This window comes from Syngnathus floridae, chromosome 12 (genome assembly GCF_059516105.1).
Source record: "Syngnathus floridae isolate MCC-2025c chromosome 12, RoL_Sflo_1.0, whole genome shotgun sequence".
NCBI lineage: Eukaryota > Metazoa > Chordata > Actinopteri > Syngnathiformes > Syngnathidae > Syngnathus > Syngnathus floridae.
The window spans coordinates 5,630,295-5,649,232 of NC_142424.1; the positions used below are offsets into that span (position 1 = coordinate 5,630,295).

The following is an 18,938-nucleotide window of genomic DNA, read 5'->3' on the forward strand; positions in this document are numbered from 1 at the left end:
GTCAAACTTAAAACCAAGCGCACTATAAACACAACTACTCACACGTCATTAAAATGCGCCTATGTTGTCGGATGGCAACAAATCCATCGCCTCGCCCTCAAAACAAGCCACTCAACCCAATTTACAATCAATAATCTAACCCATAGATTTAGAATGCTTATTATAATTATCTGACATCACCGAAGCACCCCGAAAGCGGGATCAGAAGCTAATTCTATCGAAGAGGAAGCCGTGATCATATAACAGGTTTGATAGAAGGTAAGTGCTAAGAATGCTAATCGCTAGTAACCTGTTTACATAAAGCAGCAATATTAAATCAATAATTTAACTGCATCTTCTTTGTTGTTGAGAATACTAATATTGAGCAGCTAAGGGTAAATTTAAGCAGTGTTTTGAAATCAAACGTTTGCATTCTGCAACATGAGACCAGTCGGCGCAAGTGTTCACCAGATTATGATTCCTAATATACTCAAAATGTCTTTTTTTTTTTTTAATCGATTAACAAGTGATCATATTCCAGGTGTGCATGGTGTTTCCTCAATCTTGTACTTTGTCTTGTCAGTGTAGACATGTCGTCTGCGTCAGAGACGATGGAAAACGCCTCCATCATTTCAGACACTGGAGCCCATGATGGAAACCGATTATGGATCGGCAACATCGATCCCAAAATCACTGAGTGAGTTTATGATACTGTTATATATTAAAGTTTTATGTGATACTGTTTATTAAGTACTACGATGAATACCTGCACCCCAAACACAAATCCAATTTTCACCCAAAACAAACACATGAAGCTGCCAAGCAGTGTTCAAGCTGGCGATTCAAAACTGATGTTTGGCAGTGTGTGTTCCAAATCCCAAACTTTGCTTTCTAAAGCTGCCCACGGAGAGAGAGAGGCTCTGCATTGTGTGTGCAGGCATGATTGATGAGCTGTGTGTGTAGCGCGTGTGTGTTGCAGGCTGAGACTGAGCAGACAGGGGCTCGGGTGTGTGAAACAGTGGCAGCGAGGCGTGGAATTGCCCTGCAGAGGCGGCAGACATCGTTCTTCACCCACCTGCCCTGTTTACTCTCTCTCGCTCTCAATCTGGACCTGTGTGTGTTCGAAATTAGAGGCAATAACATCATAAATGTGCGGGTGTGAGATTACCTTTATGGACAATGTGTTGGACTAGAAGGTCTTTTTTTTTTCGGCCTGTAGATTGTTTTTGTGTGTACATTGGGGTGGGGGTGGGGGGTTCTGCAGAATATATGCGTTGTGGCTCTGGTGGGCGTCTAGACAGGCGTTTCCTTCCCTTTCCTATGCCCTGCTCTACTTCTGTTTAAATAACGCTACGAGCAAACCGTACAAAGAGCAAACATGAGAAATGCCCACGGCCCCTTTTACTGATTGGGAAGATTAATTAGCTCCTGGTTGGCACTGGCACTACACTTTTGTTTGTTCCACCAAGCATATTAGAGGAGGAATGTAGACCTGCTACAAATGATACCATTTTAATTTGCTGTCCATTATTTGGGAGTCAAGAGTTCATCGAATGATTCTTTAAAGGAGTCTTGTCCATTTAAATGGTAAAATAATCATATTTAGCAATTCGTGGATGTGTCCTCAGTTCTTCTCTGGTGGGTTAAAGACTAAATTATGTTTTCTTTGTTCCCTCGCTAGTCTTTGTCATATTTACAGTATCCATAATGAAGCCCTCCCGCCTCCTTTTCCCTTTCCTCATCCGTCCCACTACCCGTCTTCTCACCTCGCTTCCTTGGCAGCAGCATCCTTCCCCGCCTCCACCTTTCACCTTGCCGTAAAGCGCTCTGAACTTTACTCTCACTCTCCGCAGGTTCTTCCCTCCACACCCCTTTACTCCCCCATCTCCTCCTCTTCCTCCGGCGCTTTTTACGGCTCCCACGAGATCGCAGTCCATTGTGGTTGTGTTGCGAGTATCCAAAAATGTTCTTGGAGTGTCTTGCATTGTGTGTGTGTGTGTTTATATACTGTATTTTTACCACTGCTGCAGACTTTTCATTTATCTTTTTTTTTTTGCGGGTGTTTACTTAGTATTGCAAAAAAAAAAAAAAAAAAAATTCATATACAATACGTGAACATAAACTTTAGGCAGATAAATTGTTTAGTTATGTTTACAGGGTGTTGTCTGGGAAAAGCAGAAGTCATCTGTGGTCTTAAAGCCCTCAAGGGAGCCGTACAAGATTGTAGCAACCTGGAAAGTCGCACTCCACATCCCCATCCACGCTCCCACACACATTGTCATCCAGATTGGCATACACACAAACCCCGTCGTGATTTAGAATAACAACGAAACAATACCAGGCTGGTGAAGAAAACAAAACTGTATTTCACCTGGAGTCACCTTCAGTCCTGACGTTTGACGGTTTTCTTTGTGTGGTGTTCTTCGGCAATCCAAATCGACAAAATTCATTTCAACGTAGGCATTCGCTTGATTTGTTTCGATTTCACCCTCCTTCCAAAACATCACCTGAAATTGGACTCTATAAATACCACAGAGGGAAGGGGGGGTCATTGTGATTTTGATTTTAATACATTGTGGTTCGAACGAGCCCGGCCAAGTCGAGCCTGGGTGACGCAGGTCTCATTGTCCGGCCTCTTTTCCCAGAAGACATATTTTTTTTCCCATGCCGTTCCGAGCTCGGCCGTACCCACGCTTCAAAACGCGCACGGCGGCATAACTCTTCCGTGAGCGCATGTCCTAAGTTGAGCGGCTCGCTGGATGTTGTTTGTACAGAGTTCGGGCGCACGGGAGGGGAGCCGGAGGCTTCCTTTGTTTTATTCCCTCATTGTCCTGCTCCCGTATCCTCGGCATTGTCTCAATAAAAGATTTACTGTCTCAGGCGTGCCACACCAGCTGGCCCGCTGCTAAAAAGGTGTCAGGCAGGGGAAAGCCGCCTTTCTCGTTATCCTTTACTCTTGACAGATTCATACTGACAATAACCACAATCCTTCTGATGTGGAGACAATACTGGCTTTCCGTTTTTTTTTTTTTTTTTTAAACGAAATAAAGATAAATCATATGCTTATTTTGCAACCCTTGTAGGTTTTATTTTTGTTATTTATGTTTGCACTTTTGTCTTTCCTCTTCTGGCAGGTATCACTTGGTGAAGCTGTTGGAAAAGTTTGGCCATGTCAAACAGTTTGACTTCCTGTTCCATAAGTCCGGTCCTCTTGAGGGGCAACCACGAGGCTACTGTTTTGTGAACTTTAACACCAGAGAGGTACATATAAAATTAATCTTGTCTTTAACATCAGATTACTTTATAGGCGTAAATAATTTGTGGGGGGGAAAAAAACACACAGGACTAACTTGACCAAATTTGGACATGATATTTCCGCGCAACCATTTCAATTTATTACGTATTATCACGATGTCTACCTTTCAACAATCACATTGTCGTCGCTGGAGTGAATTCTGTTTCGAATTAAAAGCACCACAAAGTACCCCTTACTCCCCCCCCCTCCAACTTTACTTGCTGGCCGGCCTGTATTTATTTTAGAATGAGCCGGGAGGGATCATGATAAGCATCTAGTTTCACAGCCAGTGTCTATCACTTGGCTATGAAGTCCTCCCAGAAGAGTTTTACAAAGGAACTGTGTGTTTATCTTCTATACTCGCGCACACTTAGTCACACCACCCAGATTAATATTTCAAGGGAGGCCAGTGCTCCCGCGGGCCCCCCCTTTAGATCCGCCAGTGGTCGAGAAGTTAAGTCACATTAAATTAAGGACCACTGGAGAGTCGCGACCCATATTTTTTACGGTGCCTTTCCCAGTTATGACATTTTTAAAATAATCAAGATCCATCTTTATTTTGTCTGCAGGAGGCCGAAAGAGCTATCCACTGCTTGAATGGCAAGCTAGCACTGTCCAAGAAACTGGTTGTGCGTTGGGCACATGCACAGGTAAGTGGCACACTCGCTCGTTTTTCCAGTGTAACACTTTGACGTGTACTAATGTGGCAGGAGGGGGGGGGGGGTCAGTGGGATCTCAGTCCAACTCTTGTCTCTTAACAATAGACTGCTTACTGGCGAATTGTGGAGGGATATCCTGTATAGAGATGAATCACACCCTACAGTCACACATGCAAACACACACACACACGGTGTCACGTTTCATCACCTTGGCCCAATTTTGTATTTTTTCATAACAAATAAAAAATTGTAAAATAATATGTTGTCATATGTTTTTTTTTTTTAAAGTGCCTTCCTACCCTTTGAGCGCAATAAAACACAGCAAAACAACTATTTCTATATATATATATATATATTTTTTTTTTTTTCTAATACATGAAATATTTGATTTTTTTTTTTTTTTTAATTAAAGGGTTAATAAAATCAAGTCCTCGTTTTTAAAGGCTTCCTTGAACTTTTTCCGAAGATTTTGGTTTTGGGCTTTCTTTCACCTGTCACATGACATTTTGTGTCTTGTCTTTTTTTTTTTCTTTGTCTATAGGTAAGGAGAAGTCAGTGTTGGCTATCTGAGATGTTTGGATTGAATCCAGACGGCAACCTGTTGGAGAGTCTTAATATCAGAACGCTGCTCCCGCTGCATGTTCTTCCGTTGTGTTTGCTAATTGCTAAACTAACTCTGTCATTCATTATCTTCATCATCATCTGCAGAGGTTCGAAGGCTTCCGTAACGACAAGACGATGCCTTCCAGCTTGGAACCGTCGAGCAGCGGCGACGGAGCCGACGGAGCCTTAACGACGAATCACCTCAGGTTGTTTGTGCTCACACACAAATGTGTTTTGTCCTTAAACATGTGACACCAATTACATGATGATGATACATGTCATTCCTGACAGCTTCAAATTACATGTCAGAAAAGCAGACCCATCTCCAAACTTACAACCCCACTCAGCAGGAGACATCTCGTTGAAATATTTCCCCCTATATCGTCACTATTCCACAAAGATCCACTTTTCACATCTTCATACAAAAGCATTCCATTTACAAAATGGGAGCGCCACAGTCCATGTTATTGATCATCGACCTGCATGTCGACAAGTCCCGCTATTATTTTGGGGAGCGCCTATTGTCACTCGTGAGCTTTCACCGCGTTCGGAAATAAAGCCGAGTGAGAGCTCTTAGCGAGGGACGGTGTCTCCGAGCACAGGATGCCATCTGGAGAGCTCTCCTCGGGGACACACTGCACACTTGGACTCTAGTGTGGCGCTCTTCAAATCTCGCACGAGAGGAAATAAAAACACCGTCTTCTTCCATGCCCGCCCAGACACATCATCTCGCTCCTGCTCTTCCTCCTCTCACCTGCACCACGTCCTCCCATTTAATATTTCACTCTACAATTGCTACTGGTATTTCCCTTTAAGCCTGCTAACTTCCTGTTTTATTTATTTTTTACGTCTGGCCTCCTCAAGTACGAGCGCTAAGATCCGCGCCATCGAGGCCAAGCTGCAGATGATGGAGGAGAATCCAGATGAGGAGTACTCAGGGCCGTCTGCCTACGTCTATAACAAGCCGCCAGAGAGGAAGCGCTGGGAGCCCTACTCCAAATCACACAGCAGACCCTTTCGAAGGTTTAGGAGATGACCCGTCCGCCCACTTTTCAAGGAGAACCCCCCCTCACACACACACACAACTCAGGCCCCCTCACCACCTCAACAGGAACTTCTTAAAATGGGAATTAAAGACATTTATTGCGAACAATGATGGACAAATTATGAATTCAGTTGTTTCTCTTGTGTTACATTTTATTTGAGTGTGCTTGTGTTGATGTTTGGAATGTGCAGGAAGTACTAAAGAAACCTTTGAAAAAAAAAAAGAAATGCAAAACTGTTTTTTTTTTTCTTTTAATATTTTTCTTCCCCCCCTCATTTAGTTTTATTAAAGCAGGGGGTGTGGAAATTATCTACAAACTGTTGGTCATAATATACCTCGATTATTTAACCAATTTTCAAAGCAATTTAAGCCTCAGGAGAAAAAAAACATCTAACCCACAAATGCTTAGAGTGTATAATAAACATTTGTGTTCGTTTTGCATCATATTGTTCCATTTTGTATGGCCATTGGAGGACTCTGGAAAATTAAATAAAATGGCCCCTGTTATGAACAAAGGGTTCCAATTCAATTTGGAAGAGTGTGTTGGCTTCCACCATTGTTTTAAATTAAATTTATTTTGATCAAAATTGATGTTGATTTGTTCATTTTTTTATTATATAATCTTTTACAGGAGTCTTACGTTTTAGGACTACAGCATAAAAATCCAAATCAGGTAATATAATATAATCTCATAAATGAACCATGTAAAATAATAGCAACGCATTTAGCTCGTTTATTTATTTTTTTCCTGCCAAAGCTTACTTTGAGGCATTCGTTATATTTATTTTTTTACTTTGATTGTGTCGAATCAAAAAAATATTTTCTCTCAAAAAGAAACACGATCCATACACCACAAACAATTTAATTTCAGTTAAACGTCCACGTCTAATTAATCAAATTAATAAACTAAACTATTCATTAATGCGCACCGAGGGGTGTGCAAACTATTGCATCCAAATTGCTTAGAAAATATAGCGCGTTTGTTACAATGCTTAACGACCAACTAAATCCTTGCTGGTTTGCAACAAAAAGACCAATTTTACCTCTTTTATGCATTAAATCGCTGGCAATCATCCTAATGTCTGTTCCTAAATTAAATGTCACACACGATCGACCCCATTTTCAAAATGCTGGTTTAGCTAACGATTCTAATTTGTGTCATTTTGTGTATTATGTTTGAATGTAGTTTTGGGAGACAATGTAAACGTGTGTGGGCTCTTTTACTTCGCTTTATTTTTTTTCCCTTTCAAAATAATTGCAAATATTGACATTTGGCACCTGTGTGACAGTTAAATAAAATGTATTGTATATTGTGAAATGTTTTCTGTGTCGTAATTCAGCCATTGTTTCAGTTTTCATGCGTCAAACCAAACATTATAATTAAAACAATTATGTGTATAAGCAAGTTAACACCACGTGTCTTGATTTAAATGAATAGAGACGCAAATGTGCTTTTGCGTTTCCAATGACATATCAAGACTCTGTCATTTCAATTGCTTGTTTTTCCGCAGTTAATCTTGAGATATGCAAATGTGCATGCATGCAAAAACACCCGCCCCAAAAGAGGCAGTCCACGGACATCTAACTTTATTCTTTGCAGGCTCTCAGTCCCCACCCGCTCGTGCATCTTGGAAAGCGTTTGCGTGGAGGAATAAGAAGCTGCGTGCAAGTTCTACTTCCTGTAAAGTCACAACTCCATCCCACCAGTGAGCGAAGACGTAGCGTGCACAAGGGGAGGGTGCGCATATGCGCACATGCCTGCATGTCTTCCCACAACGCAAACGCAGTTTTTGCTTCAGCACGCAAGAGAGCATCGGGAGGAACAACGTTCGTAAAGACGGGATAGGAGAAATAAACCTGGTTTAAAAAAAATATATATATAGGAGGAGAGGATCGTCTCGTGCGAGCATCGGATGGTCGAAGCTCAGTTGGCCGCCCATCGACATCTCTTCCCCGGCTTGACTGCTACTCGCTTTGAGGCTCCAGGGGATTGATGTACTGGAAAAATGAAGTTTTGTCCCCTCTGTCAGAGGGCAACGCGGTTCTGTCCACCACGAAGCAGGTAAGATTTTTTATATTTAAATCCTAAATATTTTTATTTTTGTTTGACATTACGTTGAGCTCTTAATTTAAAGTCGATAAACTCGCTTTTGAATGCAGTATAACACCTATAGACAAAAACAAAAATAGGATTTTAATTCCACGCATTTAAGTGCTGGGGGTTGAAGAGAAATCACATTTGCAACTCTTTGCTTGATCCGTCACTTGCCTCCTGATTGGCACATGAAATAGACACTTGTGCAACCTCTTATCCGCCAGCTATTTGTAATTGCAGGTAGTTTACCCCCTCGACCCCCCCCCCCCCCCCCCCGACACCCCCCCTCATCTCCACGCGTGTCCTGGATTGCAAGGGAAAAACGTTATTATTCCAGACAGCCAATTTGAGATCGCTTCATTTAAAGGTGTCTTTTTGTTGCCAAAGGGGAGGGGGGGTTGCTTGGGGAGGGGGGGTTATTAAAGCGAGTATATAAAACAGATCATTCACACTGGTTGATATATCACGCAGAGGATGACAGTCGTGGAAAGGTACATACTTGATGAAGTTGTCTGTTTGGCTGTAGGTGATCTGCTGTGAGCGTCAGAGTGCTGCGGGCTGCAGCGTGGACTCCAAACAAACGCAAATGGTAAGATCGATCTAACATTATTTTATTTGAGGAAGAAAAAAAAAAAAGACTGCACGTTGAGCTATTTGAAAATCATTGCGCGCTGAAATTTGTTTTCAATAATGTGGTGATCGGAAAATCTCTATATTTCTGTCAAAAGACATTTACAAGAAGATATAAATCAATTCTGAAATATGAAATATTATAAAAGCACACAATGTCCTGATATGAATGAAGCACGTTATTGTACATGAAGAACTTTTGCATGAGGAATAATTTGGAGAAAAAAAATGAAACTAGGTTTTATATTTTTAAATTGCAAAATGTACTTCTATAAAGAATGTTGATGATGATTTAATTAAACAATAATACAAAATATTGTAAAATAGTGCATGAAAATTATACGGGAATTATATAATAAAATAGTACAGATGAAATAATTTATAATACTAAAAAAAGAATGAAAGTTTTTGTTTTGGCTTTTGGTAATTTACAAAAAAATTACGTTTCCACTCTTTATTAATTTTGTCCACGTCACCCAGACGAGCAAACGCTATCTCGGTGCAAATTAGCGTGCACGCGTGAGTGCGTGTGCATGTGCATTTGTGTGTGACACTCGGTTCTGATTCGTGGGTGCCCCCCCACCCCCTTCTTCCACGCAGTCTCAGTCGGACGCGGAGTCCCAGCGGTCCAACATGGAGCGGGAGGACACGCGCTCCTCTCCGAGCACGCCGTCCACGCCCTCCGTGTGCTCGCCCACCTCCACCGCCAGCTCGGGGCACTCCACCGGGAAGAACGTGTGCGCCAGCTGCGGCCTGGAGATCCTGGACCGATACCTGCTCAAGGTGAGCGCCCTCCATATGTTGATTTTATGATTGAGGTCTTCGTTTCTTGCGTTGGAGGCCTGGATGCTGAATTTCAAAACAAAACTACAAACATGGCGACCATTTCTTTTGGAGAGAATTTCACATTTTATTCGTTTTCTTCTACGTGACATTTGAACATGGAATTATTAATAGATAAATTGAAAAATACGATTAAGTGTGAGAATAAACGACATTTTGATTATATATTTTTTTGCATTGTAGTTACACCGTGCTGCTAAATTGTATCCATCAAGATTATTTTCGAATGAAACAATTCTCACTTTTGCTAATACAAGTTCAGATATGAAACCATGAAATTTAATTCGTTTTTTTTATTTTAAAAGCTTCTGCTTTATATCCTGCGCTGCATAATAGACACGTGTCTATTGTATTTTCAGAAATAAACGAATAGTTTATGCCAGATTTGATTTATTTTACGATATAGACACATTTGAAGGATGATAATAACTGGTACGTTTTTTTAAAGCTGTTGCCAGTATTTCTTTTTAATGAAAAATACAATTTGTCTTTCTATTTCATTCTGGCCCAGGTTAAAAAAATGATAATGGCCCTTTTCGGGTGTAATACCTCCTTTTTTAAAAAATATTAAATGTTAGCAGATATTAACATGATTTGCCTAACTTGGAATAAATTACGGAACGATTATCCATTTATCAATGAATACAAAATGGTGTCCGCAAAAATAGAGACGAATTCAACCGCTCTTTTCATTTCGATTTTTTTTTATTACTTCTCATGTTAAATTAAATACGTGTCGATATATAATTGCTACGTGTAAAAAAATGGGAATGTGTGCTTGTGTGTGTGTTTGCGTGCACGCGCAGGTGAACAACCTGATCTGGCACGTGCGCTGCCTGGAATGTTCCGTGTGCCGGACGTCGTTACGTCAGCACAGTAGCTGCTACATCAAAAACAAGGAGATCTTCTGTAAAATGGATTATTTCAGGTAGGGTAAGTTTACGATACGACTTTATTTGCAAAACACCATTTTTTGATCTTTGATAAAATCTCCTGTCATCAAACACTCACACGCTCTTTTAATATTTCCTCTTTGAGACGCTCACAAAATAGATTGATTGCTTGAAACGACGCGCATAAATTAGTTTTTTTTAAAATAAATATAATATGCACAATACATGCACATATGACGTAGAGTTCCCATTTAACCTTCATGAATCCTTGTATTTACTGAATTAGTTATTTATTTATTATGTATTTTATTTTACTTGAATATAATCATGGAATATTTACTTATTTATTCCTGCGTACGAGCAGCATAGTAAATATAACATAACAACAAACACAACATTGAATAACATATTTTTAATTAGACACATGCATTTTGTTTGAAAAATATTTTATTTTGAAAGAAAGAATTTTCATAAATAGGTCAATGAAAGAGTTGATAAAAAATATGAAAACATATTATTATTTGTGATTTTACCTATGAACACAATACTAAAATGACGTTAATTATATTTATGAATCTAGTCTCATTTTACATTTTCTTGAGTGTAATATTACATGCAGGTATAAACAACAATAAAGACGTTGCAATGTGACCAAATCAAGGTGGAAAAATGTCAGTTTGCTTATAATAAGGCAGGAAAACAAAGATTATTTTTCTTGTTTACATGGTTTTTGATCATTTTGCAATCACGCTGAAAGCAAAAACCTGGATAGCGCCGCAATCAACAGGTGTTAAATAATACAACTAGATAAAATACAATAATAACTGTCTCTAAGACTGCCAGCATGGAAAAAAAAAACATATTTTTGAGCTTTTCTTTTCCTCGAATAAAAAAACACATGCATGTATGATGCAATCAGTCAGGGACAAACACAGGGTGTTGTCACTTCATCATTTTGGAAGAGGATAAGGGGGCGGAGAGCAAGATGGTGGATTTCTACTGTTTTCTATAAACAGTTTGATCTCACATTTTATCACATGTGCCGAATTAAATGTAGAGCTGGAACATGTGACCGTGAATGACTTTTTTATTGAGTGACCTAAAATGTTTTATAAATTTAACCCCAAATGCATTGATGGCAAAAATGAAAACACAACCAAACTGTACTCAGCCAGTGATTCTTTCACAAACCACACTTTTGAGAATCATTTAATGTGTTTGCGTTTCGGCCTGAAAATCCTGGCGTAAGGACACAAATGTCAACGCGTGATCGAAACCTGACACAAAACCACGGCTGAGGTTTATAATCACCAGCAATTAGTTGTCCTCCACCCCAGACCTCCAGACCAGCAATTAGACCGCCCCGAGTGCCTGGTCAGCACCTTTTTTTTGTCATCTGAATGCGATTCGTATTCTAAACGAACAGACACGTCGGCCTTTCAATCCACACGGCCCGATTTGTGTATAGCAATGCAATCATGTACTGTACATCACCTCGCTTGACACAGCAACACAAACACACCCCGGGCTCTGTGTTTATTTACGCATGTCCAGCAGCTGTCAATCATTTGCTTTTTATTATTTTCACAACACACATTTCTGTTTGCTCTGCCATCTTGGTACTAATACTCCAGTTGACCTCTTTCCGTTTAAACGCTCCCTCACCGATCACCTCTTGCGCCCCCAAACTGCTCCTTTGACTGTGAGCCATTATTAAATATGTAAAATAGGACGTTGAGTATATGCGAGCGAAGAAGTGGTTAGGAAAGGTCGAAATGGTTGTCACATGGTGAGATGTTCATCAGCAATGAACTGGACGGACAGATACTTTCCTTGTGATGACAAAAAAAATTTCAAAACGTTTGACAATAGACCTAGGTCGGTACTCATTTGCATAATTATATGTTTCGTCACTACGAATATCAGGAATGAAAATAGGCAATTTTATTAAGCAGCAGATGTGATGATAGTCACCTCTGTAAATAGAAAAATCCAATTTGTTTTTTTTTTCTTTCCCCCTTTCTCTAATTTAACTTTAAACAGTGTGTCCAGATTTTTTGGGCGCACTTTCAAAACCTCTGGAGATGTTTCCTCATCTATGTCACTCCCTCATCTGGCTTTGGACTGACAGCTGCTTTAATGGGACGTAATGGCAGGAAATCAGAGTGTGTGTGTGTGTGTGTGTCTGTGTGTTTGCGTTGAGATGAGGTAGATGGAGTAAGTTAATGTATGCATTAGGATAGAAGTGCAAGACAGAGTTCTCACTGTGCTGCTCAAACCTAAATTCCAGGATTTCGGATCTTACACACACATAGACACACACACACTCACACACACAGGAAGTGGCATCGCTGTTTCAATCAGGAGCACATCGGGGTGCTTGTACTGTACCCGGAGCTAGCTTTGTTAAGCGAATCGTGTGCGTGTGTGTGGCTGAATTGTCGCAGTAATTACTCATCAACCCACCTCTGGTTAGGTGATTAGGTTTCCATAGCAACCAGCCGCATGTAGAATTGCACGTTTCTCTTTTGGAATTAATCAAAAATGATAATAAGACATCTGTCATACAAAGGCTCAATTATTCCACACTTCCTGAATTAATGTTGCATATTGTGCATGATTGAAATGATTATTTATAGATCTCCTTCCTTTGTAAGCTGGATACAAAATCACAAGCGATTAACTCGTTCATCGCCAGTCCGGTTAAAATGGTCGTCTTTAGTCGTCAATGGTAGTGAATGTGTTAAAAAAAAAAGGAAATGCTAGATGGTCTGTTTTTATTTTTTTTTTTCCAGCAAGCACTCTTAATATTATTCCAACTCTGGGATCTTGATTCAGAAAAATAGGGAAGGGAGATAGCAGAGGCGGGGGCCTTGAAATGAGTGATGATTTGCAGCGTTCTCTGGATTTTGTCCACAGAGTATCGAGCTGACAAGCTGTCATGCTAGATTAGTCGCTCAGCCCCACAATGTTTTGCTTTTTACTGTATCGCACGATGGTAGCTCGCCATAACAATCCGGAACCATGCGCCACTGCGCTACATTATAAGCCACAAAGTCCATTTGTCGCCAGAATTACTTTATTGGACTATTTCAGTAACAATTTAGGCAAAATTTATTCCAAAGTCACCACAACTGACTTATTATCATAAATGGAGAAATGTATTGTTAAGATCATTTTACAGGATATGGACTTTATTGATTGGAACTCCAATAAATGGCAGATTTTTTAATAAGATGTGTATGCTGGACATTTTAGTCTTCATTTCTTTCCATTATTTATGTATGCCTCATATGGTAAGAATATAAAATTCCCACCACTTAGGGAAGTAAACGCGACCTTCAGGCATGCTAGGCTAGGCTATAAATAGACTAGAGTAGTTGAATATAACTGGATGGATGGATGGAGGGAGCACCCAAAAGAGGAGAAGACGCTTGTGAGGATTCAGGGCACAACAGTGGGCTTTCATCCCAGACAGAGTGGACTTGAGTGGGCTGGTTTTCTGCCAAAACCCACTCAAGTGGCAGCCCTTGTACTTCCCCCACTGCAAATCCCCCGACCGCGCCGCCGCCGCCGCCGTACCAGCCATCCCTAATTCACCCCTTTCCTTCCCTTTGCTTTTGTTTCTTCACATCTCACAAGCGTGTCTCGATGTTCCCCTGCTTTTTGTGTCCTTGCTCCTCGGCTTTTATAGTCGTAGTGGATATTATGACTTTTATGTCTCCTTCACAAAAAGCTTTGTGTCATGATGCAATAGTTGTCTTTGTTTATCTTGGATGAAGTCAAATTGAACAATATTGACATTTTGAAGTTTGTGCCACCAGTCTGGATGGAGCTGCTGGTAGAACGATTATAAGACCACCTGCAATCGTACTAGCCAAAACTAGCAAGACTTTCCGCTATTCTCATTCGTGACTAATTTATATGTCTGACTCGTGCAGATCCAGACAAGCAAGTCGTAAATTTTCTGTAAATTGACTGATTAGCAGGATGCTAATTACAACCGCGTGGTTTGTTGACCACTAGCGTAAAACACAGAAGACTAATAACTAGTTGACTAATCGACTTTTGGGAAATAGAACATAGGGAAATTGATATCTGATGTCATTGATGATGTCTGAAGTTCTTATACACCAAAATAATCCAATACAGGAATTTAAAAAAAAAAAAATCCAACACAGACATAAGACTGACGGCTAGCTTGAGTGCTAATTGATTATTTTGTCTATCAAGTGTCTAAGTAGGGACACATTTGAATTACATTTCAAACTGTGTCATGTTAATGAACTTGATATAGAAATAAATTATATTTTATATCTATTATATTTGCTTTACATTATATTTTATATCTATTATATTTGCTTTACTGATGTTTAAAAAAAATGGCGTCATCAAACCTACAAGGTCTGCTGTGCCTCCATCACCACAATGTTTGTCTCATTCTGTCCTCAAGCACATTTACCACCAAGTGAACAGTTCCAACAAGCAGCATGTGTTTATTTCAGATATTAACGCCTCATTTCAGCCGCGGCTGTCGTTAATCATTTGTTGTCCTCGCAACGTTTACCTTCGCTTTCCAAAAGCCTCATCCGCTGGCTTGGTGCCCCCACCCGTCTCCATATACCGATCCTTCCTGTATAATACCGCCTGACCTCACTGTTACTATCGGTTACAGCCGCTACACGGAGTGATGTCATAAACTCTTTTTTCATTTTCAACTCTGGGAAACTGCCATAGTGAAGTGCACACGTGTGTCAGGGATTTCAGTCATCAGTCAGGAAATTGCAGGTGTTGGTTTGTTTGCATTTAAAGCTCAACTGGGAGACTTTACGTTTAAGTCACAAGGTTTCTTCAAGCCTCCATAAAGTTGGGCAAATAGTTGGGTAGCGCGCTGTGGTAGTGTTTAGCACGTCTGCCTTATGATCTCGTCTGGGTTTGCAATCTGGCCACAACCTTGAAGCCTTCAGGAGTGTCAAAATAATTTCACAGTGCTCACTTCTCCAGTAGTCACTGATACCGATACCAAGCACCGACACTGTCGTATTTTTTACCCATAAAATTTCCCCCAAATTAATGACAGATAATTTTAAACCTATATATCCCAGTATAGCAATTTTACTTAAAATTATTTAAAATTAATGGCAATTTTCCAGCTCAGTCATTTTAATTAGAACGCTAGCATTGAATTAAAAAAAATATTTTCAATCCAATTCAAATTTCAAAGTGGTGAGTCCGTCTGCCTTACAGATCTGATTTTCCAAGTCCTGTGTGGAATTTGCACGTTCTTCCTGTGCTTGCGTGGGCCTTTTCCAGGTCCCCTGGCTTCCTCTCACATTCCCAAAACATATTAGCCATGATAGCATGGATCTGTATTGTGTTTCCTGTTCCTCAGTGGTTCTCTTCTTCTGTCCCTCACAGTAGGTTTGGTACTAAGTGCGCCCGCTGCGGGCGCCAGATCTACGCCAGCGACTGGGTGCGGCGCGCCAGAGGCAACGCGTACCACTTGGCGTGTTTCGCTTGCTACTCTTGCAAGAGGCAACTTTCCACGGGGGAGGAGTTTGGACTGGTGGAAGAAAAGGTGCTCTGCAGGATCCACTATGACACCATGGTGGAGAATCTCAAGCGAGCTGCGGAGAGCGGTGAGTGGCTGCTTGGCTTAATTGAATGACCATAATTTATCAAAAAAATATATAATTACTGTGCTTTTTCAGGCAATGGTATCACATTAGAGGGAGCGGTTCCGACAGAACAAGACAATCAACCCAAACCGGCCAAAAGGGCACGGACGTCTTTCACTGCGGAACAGCTACAGGTAACAAAAACAAAATTCTATTACCACTATTAAAGGACAAATGTGGAGTAATTTTCACTCTGAAAAGAAAACGATGTGTGATTATGAAAAGTAGAGTCAAGAAATCATCTTTTAATTCAAAGCTTGGCAACATATGGTCGGGGGCCACACGCGGCCCGCTTTACCAAAATCTAATACCATAATTGCATCTGGAGTCCTACAATATTTATAATTTGTTTCTAAATTAAAATATATTTATTCATAATAATATGTTTAGTGATATTTATAAATGATTTTTGTTGCAGCAACAGGTGGAATTGTTTTCAGAAATTTTTTAGCTATAATTTCCTCCACATGGTACAATCAGTATTGCACGTCTCTGATTAAAATTAGCAGTTGATTGGTGTTATCATTGAAATATTTTTTTCCAACATGGATGCTTGAATTGTTTCTTAGTGCTACTGCAAATGTCTGTGCAGATCATGCAGGCCCAGTTTGCCCAGGACAACAACCCAGATGCTCAAACGTTACAAAAACTAGCCGACATGACGGGTCTCAGCAGGCGGGTTATACAGGTGAGTACACATCCTGTGATGCTGAAATAGAAAAAGACTGTCAGCATTCCCCGTTTGTTCAATATGCGCCTGCATCACTCTTTATAGGTGTGGTTTCAAAACTGCAGAGCAAGACACAAAAAGCACACGCCCCAGCACAGCGGGGGCCCTCAGGGTCACCCCCAGTCCAGGATACCCTCGTCTTTGCCCGATGACCTTCACTACTCCCCCTTCGGCAGCCCAGACCGGGCGCGCATGGTTGCCCTACATGGATACATCGACAGTGCGTCTTTTGGCTTTTCATGTAAATTCATAATAGAGAATGCACAAATAATATAAATATAAAACAAAATAATTTATATTCACTTGACTCTTGAATATCACGTGACTTGAAGTTAGAATTATGAATAAAATAAATAATGGACTTATTACAATTATGGTGAAATATAATTTCAAACAAAATACTGTGGACTCTAATAACATTCAAAATAAAATAATTACAGCAATAAAAAACTCATCACTTTGCATTTGCACCTAAATTATATAATAATTTAAATAAAGCGTACACTTGATTATTTTGACAATAATAAAAATCAGAATACCACAGTACTTGACCTCTTGCAAAAATAACAAATGTGTTAATAAAAATAATTAATAATTAATATAATAATAATGAAATGTATTTACAAAATAATTGTATTGAATAATATTGAAGACATATTATCATGAATGAAAATACTTATGACAAAAACTGTATAAATTAAACACAGTTAGTATATAGATATGTATATAAATAAACACCTGTTTCTTTGCATGCTTAATATACACAATGTGTGTGTGTGTATTTTTCAGGTCACCCTTTCTCCGTGTTGACCTCGCAGAGTCTCCCCCATCAGGCCATGTCGCTGCCCCAGCTGCCCCTCAGCCGCTAGCACACCGCTACCACCCCGACCTTTTCGGACCCCTGCAAACCCCACCACCCTGACCCTTGACCTCCAATCACTGATGCCCGCGTGGCAACCATGAGGTCGAGCGGGAGTCGGCTCGGCTGAGCGAGAGAATGTTTCGCCTCCTCGTGTATGATGTCATTGATCACACGCACATCGTACAAGTGGAATCGTTTTGACTCGGGAGGAGTTTTGGAAGCGTGGAAGTGACTCAAGCAGAAGGACTGAAGCCTCTGGAGGGCTGCAAACGAATGAAGCGGGTGGGAGGGGGGATTTGACACAGTGGTGGGCTCAAACTGTGGTCAGCAAGACCTTGGAAGTCCACCAAAATGAAATTTACTCATCGTCCATAATGACTCGCAGCAACAAAACCCCGTTGTCTCGCAAGGCGTCATTTCCAATTGCCGATTATGTCAATTGGATTCAATGGCTTAAAATGAAGGATGACCGCAAAGCACAAAGTCGAAGTATTTTGTCAATTTCAGGTTTCTAGAAACAGACTGCATACTGGTCAAAGTAATCATTCCTTAAAGAAAAGAAAAGGAAATAAAATAATGCCTGTCTTTGCTTGGAGTGAAACAGTATTGGTACAAAAATGACAAAAATGGAACCTACTAGTAAGATGTGACTTTTTGTGTGTGTGTGTGTGAGTGCGTGTGTGTGTGTGTGTTGGGGAAGGTCTGCGCATCATGTACTTAAATCCCAAGGCCATCGTGTAAAGAAGCAGATCCAACGTGAACCTCAACGTCCTTGTATTTATTGAGATGGAAAAAAAATCCCTGTAAAGCACTTTTGTTTGGTTTTTGTAAAATAAAATGAAAAAAAACAACAACAATGAATCGAAAACAAAAGTTTATTTGATAGACTGTGCATCATCGATGTTTTGTGTAAACACACGCAATAAAACAGAATGTGATGACTTGGGTGGTCATTCTCTAATATGATTAGCATCATGTCTGTCTCCGATGCTGTCCGATTGCGAAACATCGGCTACGTAACCAATTCAGGACCACATTTTAAAGAAAAAAATAAATCGAGCTGTTCAGATCATCATAAAAAAAATCTGATACAGACAAAAAAAAAAAATTTAGATTGCATTTGCCTGAAGTGTGACCCTAATAGCCTAATACTGTAGCAATCACAGCTACACTATAAGCCACAGGTGTCAAACTCAAGGCCCGGGGGCCAGATACGGCCCGCCACATCAAATTACGTGGCCCGCAAAGACAAATTGTGCATCAAATTCGTGTGTCATTACTAGAATTGCAAATTGTCTTCACTTTTAATAATATTTTTTTTATTTTAAATATATGACCAGTTCTTACTCGTCTGATTAGACAACGAGTTATTTGTCAGTTTGTTTTGTAGCTTTTACTGTATCTAATATGAGATGCTCATACATTTATTTGGAGGGTCATAATGGCCCTCCGAAAAAAGCTATGACTACAATGCGGCCCGTGAAAAAAATTTGTTTGACACCCTTACTATAAGCTAACGTTAGCATGTTTACTTGTTACTGCAATTAACAGTATTTTGGGGTACGAAAGGATGATTAGCTTCCATTTTATTTATTTACTCTCATATTTGTGAAAGTCTAGGTTTAA

At 40.1% G+C, this 18,938-nt stretch overlaps 2 protein-coding genes across 4 annotated transcripts; both read left to right on the forward strand.

The window, feature by feature from the left end:
• The first annotated feature begins 37 nt into the window (after positions 1–37).
• On the forward strand, positions 38–6,172 carry rbm18 (RNA binding motif protein 18). Of its 2 annotated transcripts, none has more exons than XM_088391991.1 (6): positions 38–258; positions 568–676; positions 3,114–3,240; positions 3,844–3,924; positions 4,642–4,742; positions 5,401–6,172. In XM_088391991.1, exons 2-6 carry the CDS (start codon positions 570–572, stop codon positions 5,570–5,572), a joined length of 588 nt encoding a protein of 195 aa, XP_088248117.1. In that variant the 5' UTR covers positions 38–258; positions 568–569; the 3' UTR covers positions 5,573–6,172. The 2 variants fall into 2 exon arrangements, with proteins under 2 accessions (XP_088248117.1, XP_088248116.1); XM_088391990.1 differs by having other exon boundaries at positions 39–258; positions 563–676.
• A 1,036-nt stretch (positions 6,173–7,208) lies between these two features.
• On the forward strand, positions 7,209–18,235 carry lhx6a (LIM homeobox 6a). Of its 2 annotated transcripts, none has more exons than XM_088392632.1 (9): positions 7,209–7,643; positions 8,203–8,265; positions 8,907–9,089; positions 9,956–10,077; positions 15,464–15,681; positions 15,754–15,854; positions 16,313–16,408; positions 16,496–16,670; positions 17,240–18,235. In XM_088392632.1, the coding sequence occupies exons 1-9, from the start codon at positions 7,575–7,577 to the stop codon at positions 17,317–17,319; spliced, it is 1,107 nt and encodes a 368-aa protein (XP_088248758.1). In that variant the 5' UTR covers positions 7,209–7,574; the 3' UTR covers positions 17,320–18,235. The 2 variants fall into 2 exon arrangements, with proteins under 2 accessions (XP_088248758.1, XP_088248757.1); XM_088392631.1 differs by having other exon boundaries at positions 7,210–7,643; positions 15,461–15,681.
• Positions 18,236–18,938: the final 703 nt, after the last annotated feature.

Coding starts and splice junctions, on each gene's coding strand:
- rbm18 (XM_088391991.1), top strand. CDS start 570: ATGTCGTCTGCGTCAGAGACGATGGAAAACGCCTCCATCATTTCAGAC. Junction 3,925..4,641: donor TGCGTTGGGCACATGCACAG/GTAAGTGGCACA, acceptor CATCATCTGCAG/AGGTTCGAAGGCTTCCGTAA. Junction 4,743..5,400: donor TTAACGACGAATCACCTCAG/GTTGTTTGTGCT, acceptor GGCCTCCTCAAG/TACGAGCGCTAAGATCCGCG.
- lhx6a (XM_088392631.1), top strand. CDS start 7,575: ATGTACTGGAAAAATGAAGTTTTGTCCCCTCTGTCAGAGGGCAACGCG. Junction 8,266..8,906: donor ACTCCAAACAAACGCAAATG/GTAAGATCGATC, acceptor TCTTCCACGCAG/TCTCAGTCGGACGCGGAGTC. Junction 9,090..9,955: donor TGGACCGATACCTGCTCAAG/GTGAGCGCCCTC, acceptor GTGCACGCGCAG/GTGAACAACCTGATCTGGCA.